The sequence below is a fragment of the Gambusia affinis genome, linkage group LG04, assembly GCF_019740435.1.
Source record: "Gambusia affinis linkage group LG04, SWU_Gaff_1.0, whole genome shotgun sequence".
NCBI classification, from domain to species: domain Eukaryota; kingdom Metazoa; phylum Chordata; class Actinopteri; order Cyprinodontiformes; family Poeciliidae; genus Gambusia; species Gambusia affinis.
This window is the reverse complement of record NC_057871.1, coordinates 3144839-3170806: the sequence shown is the minus strand read 5'-3', so window position 1 is coordinate 3170806 and position 25968 is coordinate 3144839. Positions and strand designations below refer to the sequence as shown.

Genomic DNA, 25968 nt, shown 5'->3' with positions numbered 1-25968 from the left:
ATTCGACTTAAAGAAGGATATCTATCTATCTATTTATCTATCTATGTATGTAGATATCTATATCTATAGATGTATATATAATTTTAGTCACCAATAGGTTTCCACAGTCAGATGTTGTTTGGCAAAAATGTTTTACAGCTTCAATTTATTTGAGCTTTAAACTCATGCTGACTCACGGACGGGATGGTTGAAATAAAAAACAGCTTTTCAAAAATATTTTCTGTTTTGGTGATTTTTTTTTTTCTTAAAGGATCAAAGAGAAAAAAACTCGATTAAAATTGGAAATTGGATTTGTTATGAAAGTAATCAGATTTTATTTTGTTCAAACAACATCTCATCAGCTTCTTAAGTATAATTGCCCGGGTCAATTTAAAAAAAAAAAAAAACAAAACAAAAAAAGATGATGCAGGTTTGGTTTACAGCCCCTGAATTATCAGTTGATTTCCCGACACCAACGTAGGAAAATCTTTATTTAATTGCGTCGAATAAATCCTCAAACAGCTTTCCATATTGATGCGCCTTATGTGCAGCAGCAGCAGCGGCGGCGGCGCTTCAGCCGAAGAACAGGAGGAGGAGCGCAGAGCCGCAGCGGTATTTATCGCATTCTCGGGGTTAAAATCGCGGCTATTCCTCTGCATACTGACCGACACGACAGCTGGAAGACATTTCCGCTTATTCCTGTGGATAAATCGACCGCTAGTTAATACAACAACGCCTGTAAACAAGCGCTATCGGCGGACTGATTCGCACCTGCCGCGGAGGCATGGACAACAAAGACTGAAGCCAGCGCTGCTCCACGGGCTGCGGAGAACCGAGCCAGGCTGCCTCCGGCCCCTTAAAGAAATACAGTTTTCCTTAAAAGTCGGTAGCAGAATCTGCTGGTTAACAGCATTTGTTTATAGGCCGAGCCGAGCCGAGCCCGAACTGCTCGGGTTATTTATAGTAGCGCTTCAATGCGTGTTTTTTTTCCTCCTCAATCATTAAATCTTAAATGGTTATAAATGATAGATATTAGCCCAGGTGAATAACAAGGCCTTCGTAGTTGGGTTTTTTTTATTTAATGAACATTACTTACCAGGACCAGTTTGACGGAATAGTGAATTCAATGAGTCTGTTCTAAAATAAAACACAAATAAATAGAAATATGTGGGTCATTCCCGAAGATGTGTTGCTGGCGGGAGCGCTATGGATCACCGAGAGAGCGAATCCTTACTTCATCCTCCAGAGACGGAAAGGCCACGGGGATGGAGGCGGCGGACTGGCCGGTGAGTCCCAACCTTGAGCTGCCATGACTGTGCAACATCACCGTGATAAATATGATCATTTACCATTAATTAAAGATGTCGGGTGGCCAGGTGATGGTCACATGATCAATCAGCTGTGAAGCGACCCCTCACCTTCAGTAACAAATCAATCATGCTGCTTATTGATTTGGAAATTAACCAACTGAAGGCGTACAAAAAGCTGAATCTTAGCTTCCACAGAAAATAACTTATTTTTGTCTTATCGGGGGATTTTGTAAGGATATTGCCTGCAGAAGAAATTAGATTCCTACCCAAACAATGAGGCTTTCTGCTGTGCTGCTGCCAACAGCTTCGGAGGCTGAATAACAGGGGATCTGTTTGCCAAACAGCCTGAGAGCGAGTCTGTTTGCTTGTTCATGCTGAATCATCCTTCTTCTCTTCCTCACTCATCCTCCTCTTCCTCATTGACATATTCGGTCTAAAATGGGCCAAACAGCAGCAGGAGAATGAGGAGGTTATTGAAATAACTGGCCAAAGTTTTCATAAATGGAGATATAGAGTTGTGAAACACAGGACATTTTCTGTACAAGACAGACTGCAGTTTTTGGCGTATTGGTGCACAGAGGAAGAACTTTGCATGAGAAAATTCAGGGGACCACCGTTGGGGACCAAAGTTGCAACATTGGTTACATTTTCAGCCGCTGCAGGTCATTTTCATACTGTATTGTGTCAAACAAACCAAACCCTTTGAGAAACCTGCTCCCCTCCTCGCCTGTGGTGGCACTGCACCAAGACCTACTGAAGGAAATGACATGAAAACCTCTGAAGAAGACACTTCCTTCTTCACAAAATGTAAACAGAAGCAGAGTGGCATCAGATTTTAACGGTTGTCGGATTTTTCAAGCCATTTCTCTTGCTAGCTCTTCAGTATCGAGTTTGTTTTTGTTGTATTTACCCAGAATGCCCTTCACTTCAGTCCACTTCCTTCTTTTGGAGCAGTCTCTGGTCCTCTTGCCATTCACATCATGCATTCAAATCGTGCCTAAATTCAAACTAGTTTGATTCAGTCAATTAATCAAACCAGTTTGATTAATTGATTAATTAAGCCCTAAACAGACCTTAAATATCCTAAGGATGCATTCATACCAGCCCTGTTTAGTGTTGGAGAAAAGTCGTGATTTCAGTGATGTTATCTTTCCAGACAGCTACAAGCAAAACCACAGAGGGCTGCAGTCTCTTTGCTGTCAGATTAATGGCAATCCTTCAATCAGATGCAGCTTAGTGACCAGCAACTGCTATCAAGTCCTAACTATTTGGACACAGATCCTTTATACTAAAAAAGTAAAATACCGATCGCAGCTTAAAGAATTGACCTAAAACAAGTTGGTGTGGATTATAGCCGGTTAATAGCTGCAATATTTCACGCCAGTTACCCTCTAATTGACCTGATAAATGACATTTAAATCCTATTTTGGGGTAAAAATCTCTAAAAATAGACATTAATAATGATGAATGTTCTTTGTTTTCACTGAGGATATCAGGTGCCGAATTGATTGCACAAGTTTCACTTCCTGGCCCTCACACCAAATTCTTATCAACGTGCGTCCCGACTGGTTGTCACATGACAAAAGTCTATGAATGGATGACGAATACCTATCTAAACACTTGAAGGAAATGTTTCAAATGGAGGCTTTAAGACACTTCTTATCTAGATTCCTGTTGATCTAGATTAGCTTTGCTAATGTTATGTTGTACAAGAGAAGTCGCTTCCTTAATCATCGCTGCTATTTGTGAGTCAAATTTATGGGCGTACCAGAAACGGGCAACAAAGGTTTTGTATGTTAAAAAAGCAAAAGCTGTTAAATAAAATCTTGCTTATTTTCCTGCTGTAGGAGAGTAAATTTCTTTGCTGCACGTTTTTCCTGATTTATTTAGAGATCTGAAGAAACCTCACACATTTCAGCTCCAGTTTATTTTTATATTCGAGGTGTCAAAGCTCTTTATACCTGTTCATACTTATTCACACCCTTAATTGTTTAGAACTTTTTTTAGTCTTCCCATTCCTTTGCTAATCACCTGATCCTCAGTTGATTGTTTGATTTGAATACTGAATTACAGCTTTAGAGTCGTCTGTTATCCAGAATGGAAACCAGTATAGCACCAGTATTATTTTAAAGCAGCATTAATAAAACTACATCATTTTATTTGTGGCACATCTACTGAACTCTCATCAAAAACAGCAACCCAGTCTCTGCTTTGGCAATATTAAATGTGCCAAGTTGTGGCTGGGGATGATGTCATGGTTATATAAAAGCTGTGCTTGCTGACTTGTTGTGCCTGCCAGTTGCTACTGAGCAGCGCCCGGCAACACTGGCACGGCCCTCTGGCTTTTCCTCCAGGATGCTGAGCAGCCACCATCAGCACCAGAGCAGAGCATGTAAAGCAGAAGCTCAGCCCAGGCGTAAAACGCGACAGGATGTAGTCTGAATGGGCAATTTGTGCAGAATACAGTGAAACCGATCAAGTGTGAAGAAGGTTGCATGATGCAGCGTTATGACACCGTGGCCTCTGAGAAATAGAGAAATGGTAATCGTCTCTGGATGCTTTCCAGGCTGACATTTAGAGCGCAGAGGCCCTTTCTCTGAATGTGCACAGCTCCACGTTTAATTCCTTCCCCAGAAGATTCCACCTGAGGTTTATGCCAGGATCAGAGCATGAGAAGGTCTGCAGATTTGCATTAAAGGCCTGAAAATCTGCCTGTCAGTCAGAGCAGTGAGTTAAGGTCAACAGACCGAAGATCTTTTATAGGGTCTCAAAGTGGGAAGTTAATTGAAATTTTTCATAAACATAACATTTGCATAATGGAAACAAGATAATCTAGAAAAAAACATAATTTTTTTTTCATAGTTTTTGCACTAAAATGTGGTGGTTTTTCTTTTGATACTTTTTTTTTTCACATTACACAAGTCAACAGCTGGTTGTTACCACTGGGGCAAACGACAAAGGCAGGAAGTGGTAGTAAAATGATGGTTTGTTTCTGTTTTTTGAACATCTCATCTGGCTCAACCAAAAGTCTCACAGCACAGGGGTGGGGTATAAGTAGCCACTCCCAAATAGGCGGGACTTGAATAAAACGCCAACGTCTCCTCTGATTGACTGATGAGTGTTTACTGAATTATGACTATATCTCATGTAGCTGTTCACATTCGTTGCTGCCATGATTTTTAATAACTTATCGCGTGAACAAGCTTATTTATGTGTTATGTTAATTTCTTATTTAATAGAAACACTTCAATTGTTCGAAAAATTGTTTCTACATCAGCAGAATATCAACAAAGATTTTCACGCATTTGTAATGGAAATGCAGCTAGTGATCATATCTGCATGTGGGCTGTCAGAGTCCTGGTTGGTTTGTTATTGTTGTATCTCATATTCCAGGCGTCACGTTGACAAAAAAAGCTACAAAAGCTGCAGGAGGGGAATTTCTTTTAGCAAAATAGGAAAATACACAACAAAACCCCATTTGATCTCACTGTAAATGTCACAGACTGTTGAGTCATTTGTTGCATAATTGAACACGAGGGTGCTCATGGCATAAAACTATTCTTTTTTTGCACCACATTTCATAATACAGATTATTTTTGTTTGGAGAGGATCATGCTGCTCCTTCTGCAGTGAAACACTTATTGTAAGTGAATGCTGATGGCTGGAGATGATGGGAACGTAGACGTACCCTGCTGAAAGTAGCTTAATTTGGTCGGTTTCTGTACCAGTTTCAGGTCAGGGGGCTTATTGTTGACATTTGTGGTTCCCCACCACAGATTCTCTGTTGTTGTTTTTTTCAAGTTGTGGGGGAGGACTGAAAATAAAGTATCTGTTTACATGCTGTGAGCCTGGTTTCCTGTTCCAACACCACATGGAAAAACACTCTCAGAATGTGATTCGTTTTGCTTGAACAGCAGGAACATCTGATTGTCTCTTTCTTAGAGAAACCAGGGTATCATATGACTTGTTGTTTTTTTTTAAGAGTTTGTTTTTGATCAGCAGGAGTTTTCCGGTCAGAAAGGATAACTGGACTATTAGAGCAGCTTTGTTGTTTGTTTGTCTGGTTTTTAGGTTGTGGTGAGAGGGAGCACGTTGTGTTTTTATGAGTTAATCATGCAGGCTTCATGTTTAGCATCAAACACCGAAGAGGAGAACACAGATTCCTCCAGTTCTGGACTAAAAAAATGACAGATTTAGCTAATAGTTTCTACTGAAATCACCCAGAGACTTTATTTGTTTCCACTGCAGTTTGACATAGTTATTCTCATTTGGTTTTCCTGAAGTAAACCTCAACTCACACCTTGATTGAGCCTGTTGTTTCATGCAGGGCAACTAGAGTCCAGAGGTGCAGGTTTTCACAAAGTTTCACCACAGCATTTCTGAAGGAAGCGGCAGCTCTTGACACTTTGGTTTACACCAACACCTTCACGCCTTTTTTTGTCTTTTCAGGTCGGCATGCAAGCGTCAGCAGTGACTTGGCGTTGACTTGCTGTTTTTCTGTAGTCAAATATGTCATGAATGCAAAAATCAGCTTCCTCTTTAGCAGAATGTTGAGTGTCAGCTTTGTTTTGTATAGCTAATAAGTCCTGAATGCTGAAAGTAAGATGAGGAGGAATATTAAGGAGAAATCTGAGCTTTCATCCTGCACACCAGCTGCTCCCTTTGTTAATAAGGAAGCTTTCTTTTCCCTCCTTTGTCTCCTCTATCTTCCCCCACCTACTCATTTCATATATGACTCATACATTTTGTCACAAAGGAGCTTTACAACAAAAATAACCTTGTCTTGCAAACCTTCATGGTTCTGACATTTGAATTTTAAAGGAGACTGTGGGTGGTTGGCACCACTAACTAACTAACTACTAACCTTGATGCGAAAGTACTACACAAACTTAGTAGATGCTAATGCTAAATGCTCACTTCAGTTCAGGTTAGATCTGCTTGTGAAAGCACCAATTTAATTTTGACATCATTTATATGTTCTGTCATCCCCTTAGATTTTGTATTTATGATTACAGGGAAAAAAGCAAGAGAGTGAGGAAAAGGAATGGAATTACTGCATAAAGTCTTTGTTTCAAAATAAACATTTTAACTATTTGAAGAGTCAATAACCAATATTTCAAATTTCACAGATGTCAGACTTTATTCAGCTGAATGTTTACAGAATAATCAAATAAATGAGCTCTTTAGTGTTTATCTAGAAAAAGCTTAGAGTGCTAAACATTTTAAGTTGTTCTCACATGTAGCTTCTTGGGTGTTGCTGTCGACCTCCTTGCAATTGTAAAGTCCCTGTTATGTCACTATTTTCCTATCGGTGGTTTTGTACACTTCTCCTGACTGATACCTTCATAAAATAAGAGCTTTTGATGCTTTCTAAGTTGTCTTTGACCTGTGACCTGAGCTGAAGGATTCAAATGAGCAGAAATTCAGAAACTTCTGCTAGAGTTTAAACTTTGAGCTGAAACAAACTGAATATTGAAATTACACAAAAACTTCTAGTTTGAAATTGTAATGGCTGCTGGGAAGCTTCTGATTTAAAGTTGTCTACGTGTTTGTGGATCTGCCGGGGCCTGAACAGAGTTTTCCTTTTCTTGTTTAAAAGATTTCTCCTTTCTTTGCAGTGTGGCCCACATTTTAAATTTTCCTGGGCAAGACTAGTTAAAAAGCCCAAACAGAGTTAAGTTGATGTTAAATTAGCGGTTGCTAAGTTGGAAGACTTGAGTTTGAGAAGCGCTGGCATATTAACACACAAACCTGAACAAATAGTCAGTTACTTCAAATGGATTCATGCTAATTGGTTACAACTAATGGATACATTATTAAAGGGCTTATTAACTATTAATAAGGCCATTGGTTATAACTCATCTATAATTTAAGTAGGACTTGTTTGAAAAATGCTGGGCAGCAACGGTGTTGCAGAGGACGACTGCTTAGTAAGTGAACATAAGTTGAATCCACTGTAAATTTAAATTGTTGCCCTCTCCCTGTTGAAATGGAAAAAATACTGACATGTTTTTACAGAGTTTTGTTTTTGTCTACAACTAATTTATGACATTAAAATCTGCATCAAAGGTTTTTTCCACTCCTGTTTGCTAGAGAACAATCTGAAGTTTAAGATTTTTTGCTTAATAATTTATTTTGTGCGGTTGCAGGTTTGCTTGTTGGGACTTTGGATGTGGTTCTGGACTCGAGTGCTCGGATGGCTCCTTATCGGATCCTCTACCAGACCCCTGACTCTTTAGTCTACTGGATCATCGCTCACGGTATGAGAACATTTTTCACTCCCACACCTCATGTTCATCTTCGAGAACGAAAAGAGATTAATAAACTGAGCTGCCACAACTTAAGTTTTAGGTTTATTTTTAGCTGTTTGGAGTCAGATAAAGGCTGACTGACATGGGTTGCATAATATGTTGCAAATTTATCAACATTTCAGTATCACTTTATGCAATATTAATGTTGCAAAGAACTGCTTGGACGGCAAATATTAGCCATGCCTTCCTGCATGATATGATGGTAATATGTAGTGATGCTTGTTGTTGTTTTAAAAGGATGCTGAGATGAACACTGTTTGTATTTATTCATACATCACAAGATATATGGTCTTCGCCACATTTATCCACATCATGTTGCATGTTTTCTATTTCTGCTTCATTTGGCAGGAATGTTTTTGTGTCTTTTTAATTAAATGAAGGTTACAGTTGAGTTTATTTATACAGGTAAACAACCAATTTGTACTTAAATGGAGTCATTTGTCTGAAATGGACATTTTAACATAACAGCTTGACTCTAAAATAGATCTGGCTCTGTTTTCCTCTCCTCCCAGTTCCTTGTTCCCCCTCCCAGTAATATGATGTCTAATGTGGTCAGAGTGCATTAAATGAAGGGCTGTTGGCTGCAGCGTGTGGCAACCATGCTGTTCTGGGATCAGTTTCTACCTAAATAATCTGTTTTTCTGTCATATCTAAGCATCAACTGAATTTAATTTGAAATAAAAAAGAACAAAATGATCAGAAAAGTGTGTGTTAAAGTGTGTGTTGTTGACTTGCAGGGTTTTTATCTTCGGTTTCTCTGTTGGGTAAACTCCCTGCTGACTGTTTGGCTCTTCTGTTGTGCTAAAACAGTTTTCAGAGCCCCAGGAGTTTGGTTTGCTCTCATGGTCTTGTTTTCTTGGCTGAACTGCTTAAAAGCCAAATATTGAATTTACTATGAAAGACTCCTTGTTCATTGTTTTTAGAAAAAATAAAAACATGGTACCACAATATGAACATACTGCTGGTTTTCTTGTTTTTTTTCTCCACATATTGGCATTTCTCTTTATTTAATAAAGTCCAGTATAAAGATTTCTGACGTGGTCAAACTCCTGGATTTTAGGTTGCAAAAATTACACCCTAACATACAATTGTACATTTTTCATACAGATTGTGACACCCATATCCTACAGTTATTGTAGAGAACTAACAAATACTAAATTAATTTTGCTCCTGGATTGGTTTTCATCAGATAATAACTCATTTTTTGTTATCCAGGATCTTTGGAAGGAAAGACATCTGTCCTGCTTTTCTTTTTTCTTTCAGAAATGTCAGGGAAATATTCAGGTTATTAATATCCCTGTTGGTCCATATTTCTCCAATGACTCAATCTATTGGGTTTCCTTAGATGGAAACTTTTTAAACTACTTTGAATAATTAATTGAGCATACTGTACTGTTTGTTAACAAGGATCAACTAAAATGTTTGCCTGACTGAATTGAAATGATTTAGTTTTTTTGTAAAGTGCCTTAAGCCGACTTTAGTTGTGAACTGTCGATGAACTGAACTGAATTTGTACTGTTCTCCTGACTATTTCTATAGATTCTTTTGATTCTGTGATTCTTATCTACAAATTATAGCCTTAGCTGAAGTATTCTAATGTCCTGAATGTCAGGAAAAGACTGCTGAATTAGTTTGACTTAATAGGATTTACTCCAATTGATGGCAGGTGTAGACTGAATGCTGAAAGTGATTCAAAGTTGTTTGTTTAATGACTTGCAGAGAAATCAAACCAGGTTATTGCAGCTTTTTAAAGTCTTAATATTTTTTCACATACAGTAATTAAAAAAAAATTTTATTTTAAAGATGGAGAAAGTTTTCAATTGATTTACAAAGGAGTGGATTTCATAAATTAACTGTCCATGCAGCATGATAGCACCATAGGCGCAGTGTATTTCTGTAACAGTCCTGATTTATTTGTTCTCCTCGTCCTGCAGGAACGTCTCGGAAAGAGATCACAGAGCACTGGGAGTGGCTCGAACACAACCTGCTGCAGACTCTGTCCATCTTCGAGAACGAGAACGACATTACCACCTTTGTGAAAGGAAAAGTGCAGGCACGTCCTCAGCCTCTTTATGTCTTGTTTTCAAAAACATTACATTTTTGTTGAGTGCGAGAAATTAACAAAGTCCAAACCATGTTAGAAAGAGAGAACAAAACACAGCTTTATTACATCTGGCCAGATGGAGAACCCAGAAGAGATCTGAGATCTGACTAGACAAAGGAATCACTTTTCTATATTTACTGTTTAATGCCCTTCACACACAGACAGGGTGTCATCGCTGATATTCTAAAAAAAGCTTATCAGATTAATACACATAGTGAGAAAAATGCAACCTTTAGTTAAAAACCAGTTTCAGGCAGAATAATCTGTGCCTAATAATAATCACTCAGTCGTTGGGTCTGGTCTGTCACTCTGGAGGTATGATAGTTATTTACTGATCACACTGGAGCAAAGTTGTGAAGGCTAGAAGAGAAACAATAACTCTGTAAGTCTGAGTAAGATATAATAAACTGATTAAACATGTAAGAGTAATATTAAATAAACTTCTAATAACTGCAAACATACTGTAAATAAATATTTTATTCCACAATTCCTCCCTTTTGGTCATACTTGACCAATTAAAGAAATAGCTTTCCCTATCAAACAGACAACAAAAACTCTGCAAAATAAGTAGAGAGTTCAATATTATTTTTGGTTTAAGATAAAATAAATACAATCAGATAAAATGAAAAATTTGAATAAAATGAAAATGAACATATATAATAATATAAATGTGATAAAACTCCCCTATGAATAAAAGGAGTCAAAACAAAGTGACAAGATAAAGAAACAATTAAACGTCAATTATTAACCTTCATTGGGCAATTGTTTAGGCTAATAAAATCACAGGCATTGTTTCTTGAGGAAAAGACTTCTAAAAATATTGCTAAATAAGTAAAAAACAAAAACAAAAATCAACATCGGTTAATGAGAAATGGAATAATAATGAATCATCTACACAAAACTGTATTTTTTCACTTCTTGATTAGATGTAAGCATAAAAGACATTTCAGGACCAGAATCAGGAATGGGTGGTTCAATTATTATCTCCTCAGGGCCCATGGGTGGTTCCTCATCAAAATGTCGGAGCGGGTCAGGTGGATAAGACACAAAGGTCTGGACGAGCATTTGTTGGACTTTGAATATCAATCAAATTCTTTTGAATTCTTTTCACCCAAAAAACATCAAAAACCCAAAGTCCAACATGTCAATCTGCATAGTATTTATTTGCAATATATGGACTCTTTCAAAGCATTTTTTTTAGTTTAGTAAAATCAGATCCAAAATCATCTCTTTAAATTGAATGTGTATCATTGTAAAAATCACAGATTAATCTTTTTATACATAAAATGTTAAAAATCTTTTTCAGGCTGTTAACTCGTAATGCCACCGAGTTTTCTCATTTTCAGCATCTTGTTGACTCTGTAATTGTCAATTTTCTGTTTCTTTTTCAGGGGATCATCGCAGAGTTCAACAAGAATCATGACGTCAAAGAGGACGACGACACGGACAAATTTAAGGAGGCGAGTTTGAAGTTTCGAAAACTGTTCGGGATGCCAGATGAAGAGAAGCTGGTCAACTATTACTCCTGCAGCTACTGGAAGGGGAAGGTTCCCCGGCAGGGATGGCTTTACCTCAGCATCAACCACCTCTGCTTCTACTCATATTTACTGGGAAAAGAAGGTGTGTATTATCTGTGTATTCAAATACATCCCATCACCGGTTAAAAGTTAAAAAGTTGAGATGCTTGTAGTCGATTTGGCTCATTGGATTGGAAATATAGCTGAGGATCATCAGCATAATAGAGGATATTTATCAGAGATAGATAATTCTGGTTGGTTCAACCTTTGGTTCATTGATTAGCAACATTTTTCCGGTGTGAAAATGACTCTGTTCAGTTGGGGACCAAAATTGCACCATTTGTTACATTTTCAGCTGACATGGTTTTCTTTCACACTGCTTTGTTTAAAATGATCCAAACTAATTGATGAACCTATACACCGCCTCGCCTGTGGGGGCGCTGCACTGAGAACTACAGAAGGAAACGACACAGACTTTTTAGTTAAACAAACTATAAGCAGATTAAAATGGGCTGGTGTGAATGCAGGCTTAATTTAGCTATAAAATGAGCTCTACAATCAACTAAGAGATCAAGTTTAAGGTTAAATTACAGCTACCCTTCATTAAGGATGGCTTAATCATGTCTAAAATTGAACCATATCATTTCCTCTCTCTGTCACTCTCAGCCAAACTGGTGGTCCGCTGGGCCGACATCACCCAGCTGGAGAAGAGCGCCACCCTTCTCCTGCCCGATGCCATCAAGGTGAGCACTCGCACCAACGAGCACGTCTTCTCGGTCTTCCTAAACATCAACGAGACCTTCAAACTGGCGGAGCAGCTGGCCAACATCGCCATGCGGCGGCTGCTGGACAACAAAGGCTTCGAACTGGACCGCTCGCTGCCCAAGCTGAAGAAGAAGTCGCCCAAGAAGGTGTCGGCGCTGAAGAGGTACGGGAAAGCTAACGTAACCCCGCTAACGTTAGATGAAGTGACTCTTAAACTGGAAAAACACAAAACCTTACCAAGTAATTATGATCTGGTTTCTAGTGCAAATATCTTGGTGCACTTGGAATAATACAAAACTAACTTATAAGTAAACTTTCAGCAATAAGTACTAATAACACTGCCAGATGTTTTCACTTATAACATGGGGAAAATGTCTTATAAGTAAAATTACCTCCATTGGAACAAACACGTTTTAAAATCATTAAGAAATTATTGATTTAAAATAAGCTCCTACATCTTGCTGAAAAGTTGTGGGACTTTTTAGTTACTTTTAGTTTTATTTCAAATGAACTAAGATATTTGTGCAAGAAACTAGACCAAAAACTACTTGGTAAGATTGTGTGTTTTTGCAGTGCAGGATACAAAAGGGTGTGGTGTCATAAACTGAGCATTTGAATTAATTTTAATATCTGTGTTTGGTGGCTATGTTTTATCTAGACAAATATTTGACTTGGCTGCTGTGCACTGCACTTTCTGTTGGCCTATTCATTCACATAAGTTGTAAAACTTCACTAAAACATTTAATCTTTTTCAAAATTCCTCTGTAAAACATCATACAATACAAGAATTTTGCACCTTTTAGAGATCTGGACGCGAGAGCAAAGAGTGAGCGTTACCGGGCGCTCTTCCGTCTGCCCAAAGACGAAAAACTGGATGGACACACAGACTGCACGCTGTGGACGCCGTTTAACAAGATGCACATCCTGGGCCAGATGTTTGTGTCCACCAACTACATCTGCTTCACCAGCAAGGAGGAGACGCTGTGCAGCCTCATCATCCCCCTGCGTGAGGTGAGGAAGGAAACACTGTTTGGTCATGTTGTAATAGTTTGCATATGGTGGCGTGTCACTACCTGTCTGCTTTGGGAAGGCAGGTTGTAATTTGATGCTTGTGATCTGAGGAGCGTCTTCTTTAGGAAAATCTAAACGATTAATTTTTTTTTTTTCTTTTGAAGATTGTTGAGACATAAATTTAATCTGTTTTTCTTTGATTTCACTCATAATTTGTCTCGATGCCCTGCAGGTGACCATCGTGGAGAAGGCAGACAGCTCCAACGTTCTGCCTAGCCCGCTCTCCATCAGCACCAAGAATCGCATGACTTTTCTGTTTGCCAACCTGAAAGACAGAGACTTCCTGGTACAGAGGATCTCTGACTTTCTGCAGCAAACCACCTCCAAGATTTACCTGGAAAAGGAGCTGAACGGCAGCCTGAACAGCTCGGATGACGAGGTAAAAACAGAGTCGGGGTTCATTCAGGTATTTCTTGCCTCTGACAAAAAGTAGGGAGTTGCTGTTTTAGGAGGACATTACTCTGGATCATGCATAAATAAATAAGAGTTTATACAAGGAAATTAATAAATGTTGAATTTCTCAATTAAATACTTTAGTTTTTAGTTAAAAGTACGAACTAGCAGAGCCTAACATTAATTACTGCAACAGTGTCTCTACATGTCTGCCTAAAGATCAGATCCAGAACGTTGCTGCTGGCATTTTCACTAAAACCAGGGAGATGGAACTAATCACACCAGTTCTAACGTCCTTCCACTGGCTCCCTGCAGCTCAGAGAACAGACTTTAAGATACTGTTGCTAGTTAATAAATCATTGAACAGTTTAGCACCACAATACATTAAAGATCTGCTGGTTGTATCAACCTTCCAGAACTCTGAGGTCTCCTGCTTCTGGTTCTGGTTCTGCTCTGCTTCCCCAGAATCAGAACCAAACATGGAGACACAGTATTCAGCTTCTATGCACCACAAGTCTGGAACAAGCTTCCAGAAAAATTGCTAAAACGCTGAGGAGTTTTGTTTGCATCAAAGCTAAAAGCCCATTTTGGGACGTGCCTCACCTGTCAAACATACATTTAAATGTTGCTCTTCTGCAGGTTTACTCCCATCACGGCTCCCTGCTGTCCTGCAGTCCGCAGCAAAGTCTGGCCTCAGACGTCGAGCGTACCTTCAACCTGAACGACAACAGCGTGCCGACAACCTCAGAGGCCCTCATGACCATGTACCGCCGCCGCTCACCTGAGGAGTTTAACCCCAAACTGGTGAGTCCCAGTAGGATTTGCAGGTAGGAATCCTCTTGCCTCGTCTGCCCGACCTTTGATCCCTGCCGTCTTCACTTCCTCTCAGGCTAAGGAGTTCCTGAAGGAGCAGGCGTGGAAGAACCACTTCACGGAGTACGGCGAGGGGGTGTGCATGTACCGCACGGAGAAGACGAAGGAGCTGGTCCTCAAAGGCATCCCAGAGAGCATGAGGGGAGAGCTGTGGCTGCTGTTTTCAGGTGGGCAAACAATTCAAACACATTTCCTGCAGGAACTCGTGCTGGAAACCACACACCGAGCCGAAAAGGGAACCTAAAGCGTATTTCAGGCACGTTTTATAAAACGAAGACTTCCTGTTTACAGATTAGAGAAAAACAGTTTAACATCTGCTAGGAGAAGTTTCTCTAAAACATCTGCAGCTTGATTCATTTTCATTTAGATTAAACTGCAGTTTGTTCAAAAAGCATTAACACTCCTTGAACCTTCTTATATTCTGTCACATTACAACCACAAACTTCAATGTATTTGATTAGAATTACATTTTTTAGACCATTGCAGAATAGTGCTTAATGAGGTGGAAGGAAAATGGCTCTATTCGGTGCTCAACCTCATTAAATTTAATACTTTGTTGAACCACCTTTGTGCTGCGTTTACGGCTGCAGGTTTTCTCGGCCAGCTTTGCAAACAGACACTGAAATGTTCTTCACCTGTTTTTTGTGTGTAAAATAGCTACAACTGAACACTAATGCTCTTGTCCAGAGCTGCAGCTCACCATTACTTTAATAATCAAGCATTCTGACATTCAAGTCGAGTTATCTGATTTGAAACTCGGCACATTCTGCAGGTTTTTCATTTAATATAGAAAAAGGAGACGTGCAAAAACAGAGTTGCAAATTATTGAACTGACTGGAACTAATCCAACTCAACTGGATTTACTTGAATCAGAGGGAACAACAGTGTGTCATTTTTCAAGTTTCGGCTCATGAAGGGAAATCTTTCACCACTCAAAGCGCCGCAAGTAAGAACACGATCCAGAGGTTTCAGTTTACAACCACAGTCATGTGTCACATGCCTGCAGCTGCAGATCATCACCTGAATGTAGGTAGGTCACAGACGGCCTGACCCAGTTGTTAGTGCGTAAACACATCCTCAGTGCAAAAGGCAGAGTTCAGTGTTCAATCTTAATCACATTGTTCTTCCCTGAACTCTGAAACATGCAACTGTTACATCATTTTACACCACGTGGTATGAAAACCAGCTTGGCAAGAAGCATAATTATACCAAACCAAACATGGAGAAGCAACATTCAGTCTATACGCACAACAAATCTGGAACAAAATTTCAGAAAACTGCAAAGATGCTGAAACACTGAGTTTGTTTGAGTCAGGGCTAGAAACCCACCAGCTCAGCGTGGCCTTTGATTCATAACAACTGGAACTTTAATCAACATGTTTCATTTATATTTGCGTGATGATTTTAGTAATTATATTTGACAATGTAATGTTTATTGCATGTTTCATAAATGGTTGATGCTTCATGTTTTTGTGGTGGAAAGAACTTTGTACTGCCTTGTTGCAGAGATGTGCTATACAAATAAAAACCGTCCTTGAAGGTGGAGCACGATCAGCTGCAGGTTTACTGAATTAACAGGTTAAATGAAGCCATTTTGTTAATATAAACTACATATATAGACTATATCTGGTGTTAAATGTGTAGCTTCTGGTCTTTAATTTAAACTGAGAAAAGATGAAAAGGAGAACAAAACTCATTTTGTGCCGCAAACTTAAAAGAACTTCCAATTTGGGTGGAAATTTCTAAAACACAAATAATATTGATTTACATAGGATATATTTAGTTACTGTGATTTCTACACATTATTTTACTTTTATCAGAATCATTTAAATCTGACAATGCAGCAAAAACAGAATAGTAGTTTATTTACTTTTTCTCTGCACTATAACATATTATACCTTATATGTAAAATATATATATATATCGCTGTTTACCTGCAAGTTAACAAAAAATAATTTCAGATGTCATGCATGTTGCTGCCTTCAGTTTTTAAATCCTGTGTGTTTTTCTGGACAGGGGCGATCAACGAGATGACGACTCACCCCGGTTACTACGAAGACCTGGTGGAGAAGTCGATGGGGAAGTACAACCTGGCCACCGAGGAGATCGAGAGGGACCTGCACCGCTCACTGCCGGAGCACCCGGCCTTCCAGAACGAGATGGGCATCGCTGCACTGCGCAGGGTCCTGACCGCCTACGCTTTCAGGAACCCCAACATCGGATACTGTCAGGTGAAGACGTGATTCTGATTATCCCAACATGACCCGGCAACAGCAGCGAGGGGTGTTGCTATCTGATCACAATCGGGCCCGATCAAGTGGTAACAGACTGGATCAGAATCAAACATTGATAAATAAGGCGAATAAAAAAAATAAGGGACATTCCGGTTTGGGCTGTACGATAAGACGAAAATGATCTTATCATTTTGTATCAGTCAATATCGATAATTATTGATTAGCTTTCTGTTCTAAATATCTGAAAATCTGCCAAACTGGTAAATGTGACCTTTCCTGTTTTATCCGCAGTTTTCACTCCACAAAGTTATTTTTTATTTTTAAGCAGTTATGGGGAACATTGGTGAAACTCTAAAATGCTGCTGCGCAAGTTACTCAACAGGCTGTTGCTAGGTAACCAAAGAGTGAGTGGGTTGCTAGGTAACCAAAGAGCGAGTGAGTGAGTTAGTTGATTCCACCAACCCAGCTATGTCACAGGTTGAGCAGCTAAAGCTTTTCCTCTGCCTACATCTCCCAGAATGCTGTGCAGTTCAGTGATCCAGAACTGAACACTGGATCAGAATATTCTATCAGACGTATTATCTATTGATACGGATCATGTGTCTATCGCGACATATTAAATTGATTTATCGTCCAGTTCTCTCCTGGATCTTTTTCTTCACTCTCAATTTTCTAAATGTATTTTTGAAGTATCTGATCGGGACTCAAAACGTCCGACTTGGACGTCCCCAGCAGCAGCAGCAGGTCAGCTTCCTGGTCTGTTTCTGAATCTTTCTTGTCTCGACAGGCCATGAACATCGTCACATCTGTGTTGCTGCTTTACGCTAAAGAAGAAGAAGCTTTCTGGCTCCTCGTGGCTCTCTGCGAGAGGATGCTGCCTGACTACTACAACACAAGAGTAGTGGGTCAGTCTGAACACATCCAGCTGGACGTTTGATTTAGTGATTTGTGTGTGTGAAGATGTAACGGCATCTTACCCTCACGTTTAGGAGCCCTGGTTGATCAGGGAGTGTTCGAGGAGCTCGCCCGCGAGTACGTGCCACAGCTTTACGACTGCATGCAGGACCTGGGCGTCATATCCACCATCTCTCTCTCCTGGTTCCTCACCCTCTTCCTGTCTGTGATGCCGTTCGAGAGCGCCGTGGTGGTGGTCGACTGTTTCTTCTACGACGGCATCAAGGTCATCTTTCAGCTGGCGCTCTCTGTTCTGCACGCCAACATCCACCAGCTACTGGGCTGCAAGGACGACGGAGAGGCCATGACTGTCCTGGGCAGGTATGGAGGAGGAGATGCTAGAGATGCAACTAGGGGTGCACTGATTACAGTTTTCTGGACGATTACTGATCTTTAAAGAGCCACAGGACAGCAGAAGAGGACAGTGGTTGATTTTTAGACCTTTGCTGAGGTAGATAAGATCAGTGGGTAGGATCGGCTTCACATGCAAGTGTCAGCTGATCACCGATCTCCCAATATTAAGGAAATCGACACTAAGAAATCAGCAAGCTGATAAATCAGTGCACATATTTTTGCAAGAACAACAGTAAAGTTAACACTTTAGCTTTCAAATTTCAGTTCTTTAAGCCTTGGAGTACAAATCTTCTTTCAACAACTTACAGATTCTGGCATTTTAGCTATAAAATCTGTTTTTAATTTAATAGAAAATCTTTTATGTTTTCTAAATAACTTCACATTTACTGGTCTAATAAAAAACAGTCTCATTCCTTCAGCATTTGATCAAATAAAAGGTGTAATTAGGCAGAAACATCTCACTTTGGTAGCTGCTGTACAGAAACAGTAGATGTTGTTATTGTAAATTATATATCTGGATATCTGGACACATTTCTGTACATGCAGCTTTAAGTAGAAACTGAACAGCAACATCTTAAAACTAATTTATTTCTGTTATGTTTTGCGTTGTTATGCTGCTGACCCAATCATTGTCTGTTTTAATGCGGTCTCATTTTGTCTGTGTGCAGGTACCTGGACAGTGTGACCAATAAGGACAGCACCCTCCCTCTCATCCCTCACCTTCACTCTCTGCTCACCGATAACGGAGAACCACATCCAGAGGTGGACGTCTTCAAACTGGTCCGCAGCTCCTATGAGGTAAAACATCTTCTGTCTGTCTGACTGATTATTAAGGCTGGTTTTTAACACAATAACTTGAAGATGTTGTGGTTTTTTTCAGTGTACTGATAGAGATCCAGCCTTCATGTCTGTGTTTTTTCCTTTCCTATAGAAATTTGGTTCGATCCGCGCAGACGTGATCGAACAGATGCGCTTCAAACAGAGACTGAGGGTCATTCAGACCATTGAGGACACAACCAAACGCAACGTGGTAAGAAACGTCTGCAATCGTTTAGAGTTTCTTTTTCACGCATGGTTTATTTCATGCTGCTCGTTAAATCTAACTGCAGAAAAATGGATGAGAATGAAAGAAGCTTTGATGTCGTTTTAGAGATGAAATTTGTCCTTTTATTCCAGGTTCGAACTATTGTGACAGAGACGGCTTTCAGTATTGATGAGTTGGAGGAGCTTTATGTGCTTTTCAAGGTGAGTCGTAACTTTTTAATCATAAGAAAACACAAGATATAATCTTGATCCTTATAGAAAGAAGGCTACCACAATTTGAACTTGATTGACACTGAACAGATTAATCAAAAAAGGTTTAATTTTTAGTCAGCATCACTATGCTGAACACTATTAGGAAAGTTGACCATATCGCTGCAGAATTGCGCTTGTTTTTCACACACACACACACACACACACACAGTAACAGTAAATATGGTAATCGCTCATAAAAGAGGCTAAAATCTCAACTTTGTAATGATTGTAGTCTTCGTAAAACTACCGTTTTAAAACAAGTGACCAGTACAGCACTCCATAAAATAACTGAAAGTTCACAGTAAGAAAAACAACAAATGCTGTTCTTTTATCTTATATCATAGTTGTTAAACAAAAACCAAAAGCTACTAAAATAATTATTGGCAGTTTGAAGCTTTGCTATTATTTCTCACTGTCTGAAGTTAAATCAGATTAAACTTCTCTTGTTTTAGGTCAGTCAGAATGACCAAAATTCTGTCTATTTGCCAAAACAAACAGCACTTTAGTTCCAGTTGCATTTTTTAAAATTTGTACCTGTCTCTTCTGTTGTCTTCTTCAGGCAGAGCACCTGAGCAGCTGTTACTGGGGCAGCAGCAGTAACCCCACCGAGCGCCACGACCCCAGCCTGCCGTACCTGGAGCAGTACCGCATCGACGTGGAGCTGTTCAAGGGCCTCTTCGCCCTGCTGTTCCCCTGGGCCAACGGGGCCCACTCTGACCCGCTGGCGGTGCGTTTCTTCCGTCTGCTGGACGAAAACGGAGACGCCCTCCTCAACTTCCGAGACTTCATCAACGGCCTGGGTTAGCAGGGATGGGTTACGGACACATCCGTTCTGGATGTAGTTGGTTCTGTCTGAGCTTTCAACTCCATGTTGTGTGCTGCAGGTGTTTTGTGTCATGGGGATCTAACGGAGAGGCTGAAGCTCCTCTACAAGATGCACGTCTTACCTGGTGAGTGTCAGACAGGCAACAACAAATATCTGATACTGAACAGTAGCTGCACTCCATTACAAATGTCACAGTACAAAGTGTTTCTATTAAATGAGAAATGCAATTAAAATCACATAAACAAATTTAAAAAAACAATGTAAAAAAAGCTTCAACTATTTCCTCTCATCTAATTCGTCTTTCTGCCATTGGTGACATCTGGTTGTTGTTAATGTGATTTATGTGACATTTTCAAAATATTAAATTGTGGCATTATATGGCCAGTGGAAAGCAGCTACTTATCTTATTTTTAGGGAACTAAAATATTTGCACTAGCATCTAGACAGAAAACACAAAGTAAGGTTTAGGTTTTTTTGCGGTGCTGTAGAGATTATGCTGTTTTTCAACAGGATACAACATTTTTGAGCCTCCTTGAACTTTGCATTTTAGCCTAATTCTGTAAAGAAACTGTTTTTCCCAGAGATCACTCATGAGCAAGAAGAGCCCGACTCGGCCTTCGAAGCCACTCAGTACTTCTTCGAAGACATCACTCCAGAAACATCCATCAGTAAGTTTAAAACTCCTAACAGATCACTTCTTTGTGGCACACAGATTTTATTTTTCAGGTTTAGTCAGAGCAGATTGGCGTACAGACTGGAGATTTTTATCATGCAGTTAGTGAGTAAAATCAGATTTTGTGGCGATGTGATTTGCATATGAAGGATGCAATTGAGTTAACCGTGCAACCACAAATCCCACTGTCTGATTGAAGCAATGCTGATTGACCTAGATTACTTTGCAGAAGCTGTTCAGTGGATACATTTATTCAATTTGGGTCAAGTTTGTTTGTAAAGCACATTTCAGCAACAAGGCAATTCAAAGTGTTACACACCATATAAACATCAGTTACATCAGTTAATTGTTACATCTTAACAATTTTCCATAATCAAAATCATCAATATACATAAAATATGTTGATAAATGTCTCATTTACTGCTAATCAAAGGCAACTCTAAACCAGTTTTTTGCCTTTATTTAAAGTAAGTCCATGCTTCTACTTTTCAAACAGACTTTCCATTTTTCTATCCTTTCAAAAGTTTGAATAGTTTAGCTGCTTTTTCAACCACTTTTCTGTTTCTTCATTCAAGCTCATCAAACATTTCCACAATTTTGCAAATTAATGACGCAATTCAGTGTTAATTGTTGAAATTATGTATGAAAAACAAACACGATGTCAATATTGTGTGAACGCACTTTTTCTGTAAATTTAGATATCTATAGATATGTTTCCATTAAATAAAATACACAATTAAAATCAAGTGAATAAATTAAAAAACATGTTGTGTCTTGCCACAGATTCTCCTTGAGTATTAAATCTAAACTTTGACTAGACCATTTTAAAACATGAGTATGCTTTGATTGCAGCTCAGGTTACTTATTTACTACTGATCTTCTCAGGTCGGGACTCAAAGGGTCGAGGTGAGAAGGACGATGGCTTCGTCAGAGTTACGTTCAAGACTGAAAAAGGTGAGAGAATCATAGGACACAAGAAAAGATGCTTAATAAAAAAACCTCATCAGGGAAGAAGAAGGCTCTGTGTCTGAGATGAATGTGTCTGTATGTGGAATGGACGTATGCAGGCAGAAGCTAATTATGTGTCATTATCTACAGTGAAGTTAGTCCTCTATTAACACTGCCTGAAAGGCCGCTCGCAGAGGAAGAAGCCATGACTCAAAAAGCAACATAGAAAGCTAAAGTTTTAGAGTTTGCTAAATTACTCAAATTATTTCCTTCATTTGAGTAAAGTTCTGTCAGGAGCAATGGGCTAAAATTCTAGTAAATTATTGTGAGACGTTTGTGGAAACCTAAATGTTTGAAAAGGTAATTTTACTAAATGCTACCATGCTGTTTCTGGCACCTGGCAAGAAAATGTGTGCCTGTTTATAGAATGTCTTAACTGTAATATGGAACCCAAGCGTCTAATTTAAATTTGAAAACCTTGAATAAATTCTTCATATTTATTTGACAGTGAAGAAACTGAACACTCCTGATTACCGTCATTACCTGAAGCTGTGGAACGAGGAGACGAAGCCCAAAGGAGAAAGCACAAAGGACCTTCCAAAACTGAACCAGGTAGGATCTGATCTGAGAAACGGCTTTGTGCTTACAGATCGTAATTAAGTACATTCATGTCTGTGTGTTTACAAAAATAAGTTGTTTAAGTGAATTCAGCAATGTTTTTCTGTATTGGACTGGTATTGGCCGATACTAAACCTCACATATCAGAAGTGAAAAAGTGGATCCATGGATCTTACATGGATCTCTAGTGTAGAGTAAATCTCCATGGACACCAGCAACCCTTGCTGTTTAGGCATGGGCATTTATCATAATGTTTATCATTTATCGTGATCAATTCTTATGATGTAAAGAATTGTGATGTATTGTTTCTGTCTTTCAGAGTCAGTTCATTGAGCTTTGTAAGACGCTCTACAGCATGTTCAGTGAGGATGTAGCTGAGCAGGAGCTTTATCACGCCACTGCAACCGTCACCAGTCTGCTGCTGGAAATGGGAGAAGTGGGGAAGCTCTTCGCTTCCAGCGGCCGGAAGGAGCCCAGCCAGGAGACAAATTCAGAGTCGAGTTTGTGCACAAGAGACTTGGCGAATCTCAAATCCACTCAAGACGCTCCGGATCTGGGGGATGTTTTCATCCCGGCGGAGCTGGAGGACAAGCCGAGCCCCTGCGAGGACGACAAGCGGCAGGATGTGAGCGAGGAGCTGGCGCCCATGCAGGACATCAAGCTGGAAGACTCGTCCCCTAAGGAGACGGGGACGTCGTCCGCCATGCTCATCTCCGACGACGAAACAAAAGACGACACGTCCATGTCGTCGTACTCTGTGCTGAGCGCCGGCTCCCATGAGCTGGACGAGAAGCTGCAGTGCGAAGACATCGCCGACGACACGGTGCTGGTGCGCAGCGACGAGCAGCCCTCGGAGCGCGAACGGAGGGGGATTCCCAGCGGCGGCAGGCTGCCGCACAGCACCAGCATCGACAAAGACTGGGCCATTACCTTCGAGCAGTTCCTGGCCTCCGTCCTCACTGAGCAGGCTCTGGTGCGGTACTTTGAGAAGCCGGTGGATGTGGCGGCATGCATCACCAATGCCAAGAACGTGCGGAAAGTCGGGCGCCCCCTGCTGTCCACAAGTGACTATGAGATCTCTCTCTCCGGCTGAAGGACTAAAGCGGTTCTGAAAGGTTTCTGTGACGTTTTCTAGGATTATGGAGGAAATTGTACAAGTGTATATGTGAAAGAATGTGACCAAAACTGCTTCTAATGACGTATTTTACCAGAAATTTAAAACCTACCATGTAAATCAATAGATCCTGTTGTCTGAAGAGAAGGCTGCACTGCAAAAATACAAAATCTTAACAAGTATTTATGGTCCAATTTCTAGTGCAAATATATCAGTTTTGTTTTATTTCAGGTATACTAACTTACCAGTAACTTTTCAGAAAAATGTAGGAGCTTGGTTTGAGTAAATAATCACTTAATACTGATCCTCTTTCTTCTGGAGGATTATATTCACTTAAAGCAAGATATTTTCCCCAATTTATAAGTATGGGTGCACTGATAAATCAGCCCTGATTTCCTTAATTTTGGGAGATCTTTGATCAGCTGACGCATACATGTGAAGCTGATCTTATCCACCGATCTTACTTGGCGGTTTAAAAATCTGTCCTCTTCTGCTCTGCTGTGAGAGAGGCTTGACTTTCTGCACGTTGGCAGTTATCAGATCCTGTCGTTAACTGCCATAGTAAACCCACTGTTGCCAACTCAGCAACTTTCTTGCTATATTTAGCAACATTTCAGACAAAAAAAAATCAATATGGGCCAAAATCAGAACCTGCAGGTTGGGTTTTTAAAGGTTATAATTGGCCAGAAAAATGCTATTGGTGCACCCATAGTTATAAATGAAATAATCATCAATATTAAGGAATTATTGGCTTTAAAAAAGCTCTCATATTTTTCTGAAAAGTTACTTGTAAGTTAGTTTCAGTAGTTCTAAGAAAATGGACCAAACGTACTTGGAAAGATTTTGAGTTTTTGCAGTGTAGAGACGCGCTCATGGTTTGCTCAGATGAAATCAAGTGTGTGTAAGTAGTGGCTGTACCTTTATAAGACAATATGCATAAGTGGTATTAATCTGATATCTCTGTACAACTAGGCTGTGTAGATGTCCACACATGTAGTGTTTGAAACCACTTCTATACTTTGCTTCAGAGCTGTTAGATCTTCTCGTAACCTTTGAACCCGTTACTGAAAATTTAGCAGCAGGAAATATAAAAGTTCAGCAACTTTTAAAGAACTTTTGCACAGTTCTGTACAGTATGGTTCTAACTAGCATATGAATATTCTACAGTGTGCATCGTCACTTATCACATCTGGTCAAACTGTTGCTTCCTTTAGTTGCAATTCTGATTGCTGCTTTGTTCTTATAAGGAGCCAGAAGACAGAGCGATAGAGATCCATTGTTGTGAAAACACTCCAGTTCACTTTAATGCTGTTCGTCACTTTAGCAGATTCTTTATTTTCTTCAGTTGACAAAAAATGAAACCAACCTGTACAACAAATGCATAGACAGATTCTATTCAACTGCTAAAACATTCTATTTAAGCTACAGAGAAAATATTTTCATTTCTTTCAGTATTATTACACTAAAATGAAGAGCTTCTTTGTTTACAATGTGTCAAAGCCCACTACTGCATCTGCTTGCCTTTTATTTTTTTATTACATTTTTGTCCTTCCAGACATGCAGGGGTTTTTAGTTTTTTTTTTTTTAAATTTTGTGCATTTTTACATCTTTTTTTTTCTACTGTAAATATGTTGAATTTATTTGACCAGATGTTGCTGCCCTGGATTCTGGTGCATTGTGTATCACTCGTCTAATTAAAATCGGTGTCATTAATTCAGATTGCTGCCTCCAGAGCTTTATTCACTTTCCTGTAAATGGTGCGTGACTGCCATCTAGTGGCAGAACTCGCATTTTTCCTTTATTTGAGCCAAACATTTCAGTGGTGTCCAAAGTGCGGCCCAGGGGCCATTACCAGCACCTCGGAACAATTCTCAATGGCCCTTGATCACAGTACATGCAGTTGACACACAAAGTATTCATTCAAGTTTAGTCATATTCTGTTATTACTAAAAAGACACAAAAAATCCAGAATAAAATGAAAAATATACTATATGGTTTGCTGTATTTTCGTTTGTTTTAGTCTGGCAAACCTTTTTTTTTGGTTTAAAATCTATAATTTACATATTTCTCACACAGAAATCTGATTGCTTTTCTCTTTACATTAAAATATTATTTATTTATGATGCTCTGAATTCTTTCAACTTGATATTTTTGGCCCTCAAGCCAAAAAGTTTAGACACCCCTGATGTGGATTATTTTTCATCCATCTATTTTCTTCCTCTTATTAGAAACTGGGTTGTGGATGTAACAATCATTTTTGTTGCAACTGTTGAACTGGATGCATGAATTTATATTGCTTTCCACTCCACCTCTGACCTACTGACCCGTGACGATAGCAAACACCTCCAGCTAGAGGCCAGCTTTGTGTTCCTTCACTCTGTGGACAGAAACCATGGATACACACTAGTTTAATCTGGCACAGACTGAGTTAACACAGCAAAGTCCACAGATTTTTAAAGCAAAATCAATACATTTAAAAAACTAACATTTCTAAGAACAGTATTCAGTTTACAGAATTAGTTTAATAAATACTAAAGTATCCCATTTCAAAAGTTCAAAATCATCTTTAAGCAAATAGAAGTTGTGATTCTGAAGGAAACATCTGATCAAAAGAGTTACTGAAGTTAA

The 25968-nt window shown here is 39.4% G+C and overlaps 1 protein-coding gene across 1 annotated transcript; it reads left to right on the top strand.

Annotated features, from left to right (window-relative positions):
• The first annotated feature begins 1109 nt into the window (after positions 1 to 1109).
• tbc1d9 (TBC1 domain family, member 9 (with GRAM domain)) lies at positions 1110 to 25059 on the top strand. The gene is made up of 21 exons (XM_044113415.1): positions 1110 to 1265; positions 7439 to 7549; positions 9535 to 9653; positions 11096 to 11324; positions 11888 to 12149; positions 12790 to 12997; positions 13230 to 13436; positions 14090 to 14254; positions 14340 to 14490; positions 16340 to 16554; positions 17345 to 17462; positions 17547 to 17832; positions 18534 to 18663; positions 18797 to 18895; positions 19042 to 19110; positions 19721 to 19961; positions 20046 to 20111; positions 20569 to 20655; positions 21546 to 21614; positions 22117 to 22220; positions 22546 to 25059. The coding sequence occupies exons 1-21, from the start codon at positions 1145 to 1147 to the stop codon at positions 23317 to 23319; spliced, it is 3831 nt and encodes a 1276-aa protein (XP_043969350.1). The 5' UTR covers positions 1110 to 1144; the 3' UTR covers positions 23320 to 25059.
• Positions 25060 to 25968: the final 909 nt, after the last annotated feature.

Excerpts from the sequence above, each read along its gene's own strand:
- tbc1d9 (XM_044113415.1), top strand. The coding sequence starts at position 1,145 with ATGTGGGTCATTCCCGAAGATGTGTTGCTGGCGGGAGCGCTATGGATC. Across the intron at positions 14,491-16,339 it reads GCTGTGGCTGCTGTTTTCAG|GGGCGATCAACGAGATGACG; the intron begins GTGGGCAAACAA and ends TTTTCTGGACAG. Across the intron at positions 16,555-17,344 it reads CCAACATCGGATACTGTCAG|GCCATGAACATCGTCACATC; the intron begins GTGAAGACGTGA and ends TTGTCTCGACAG.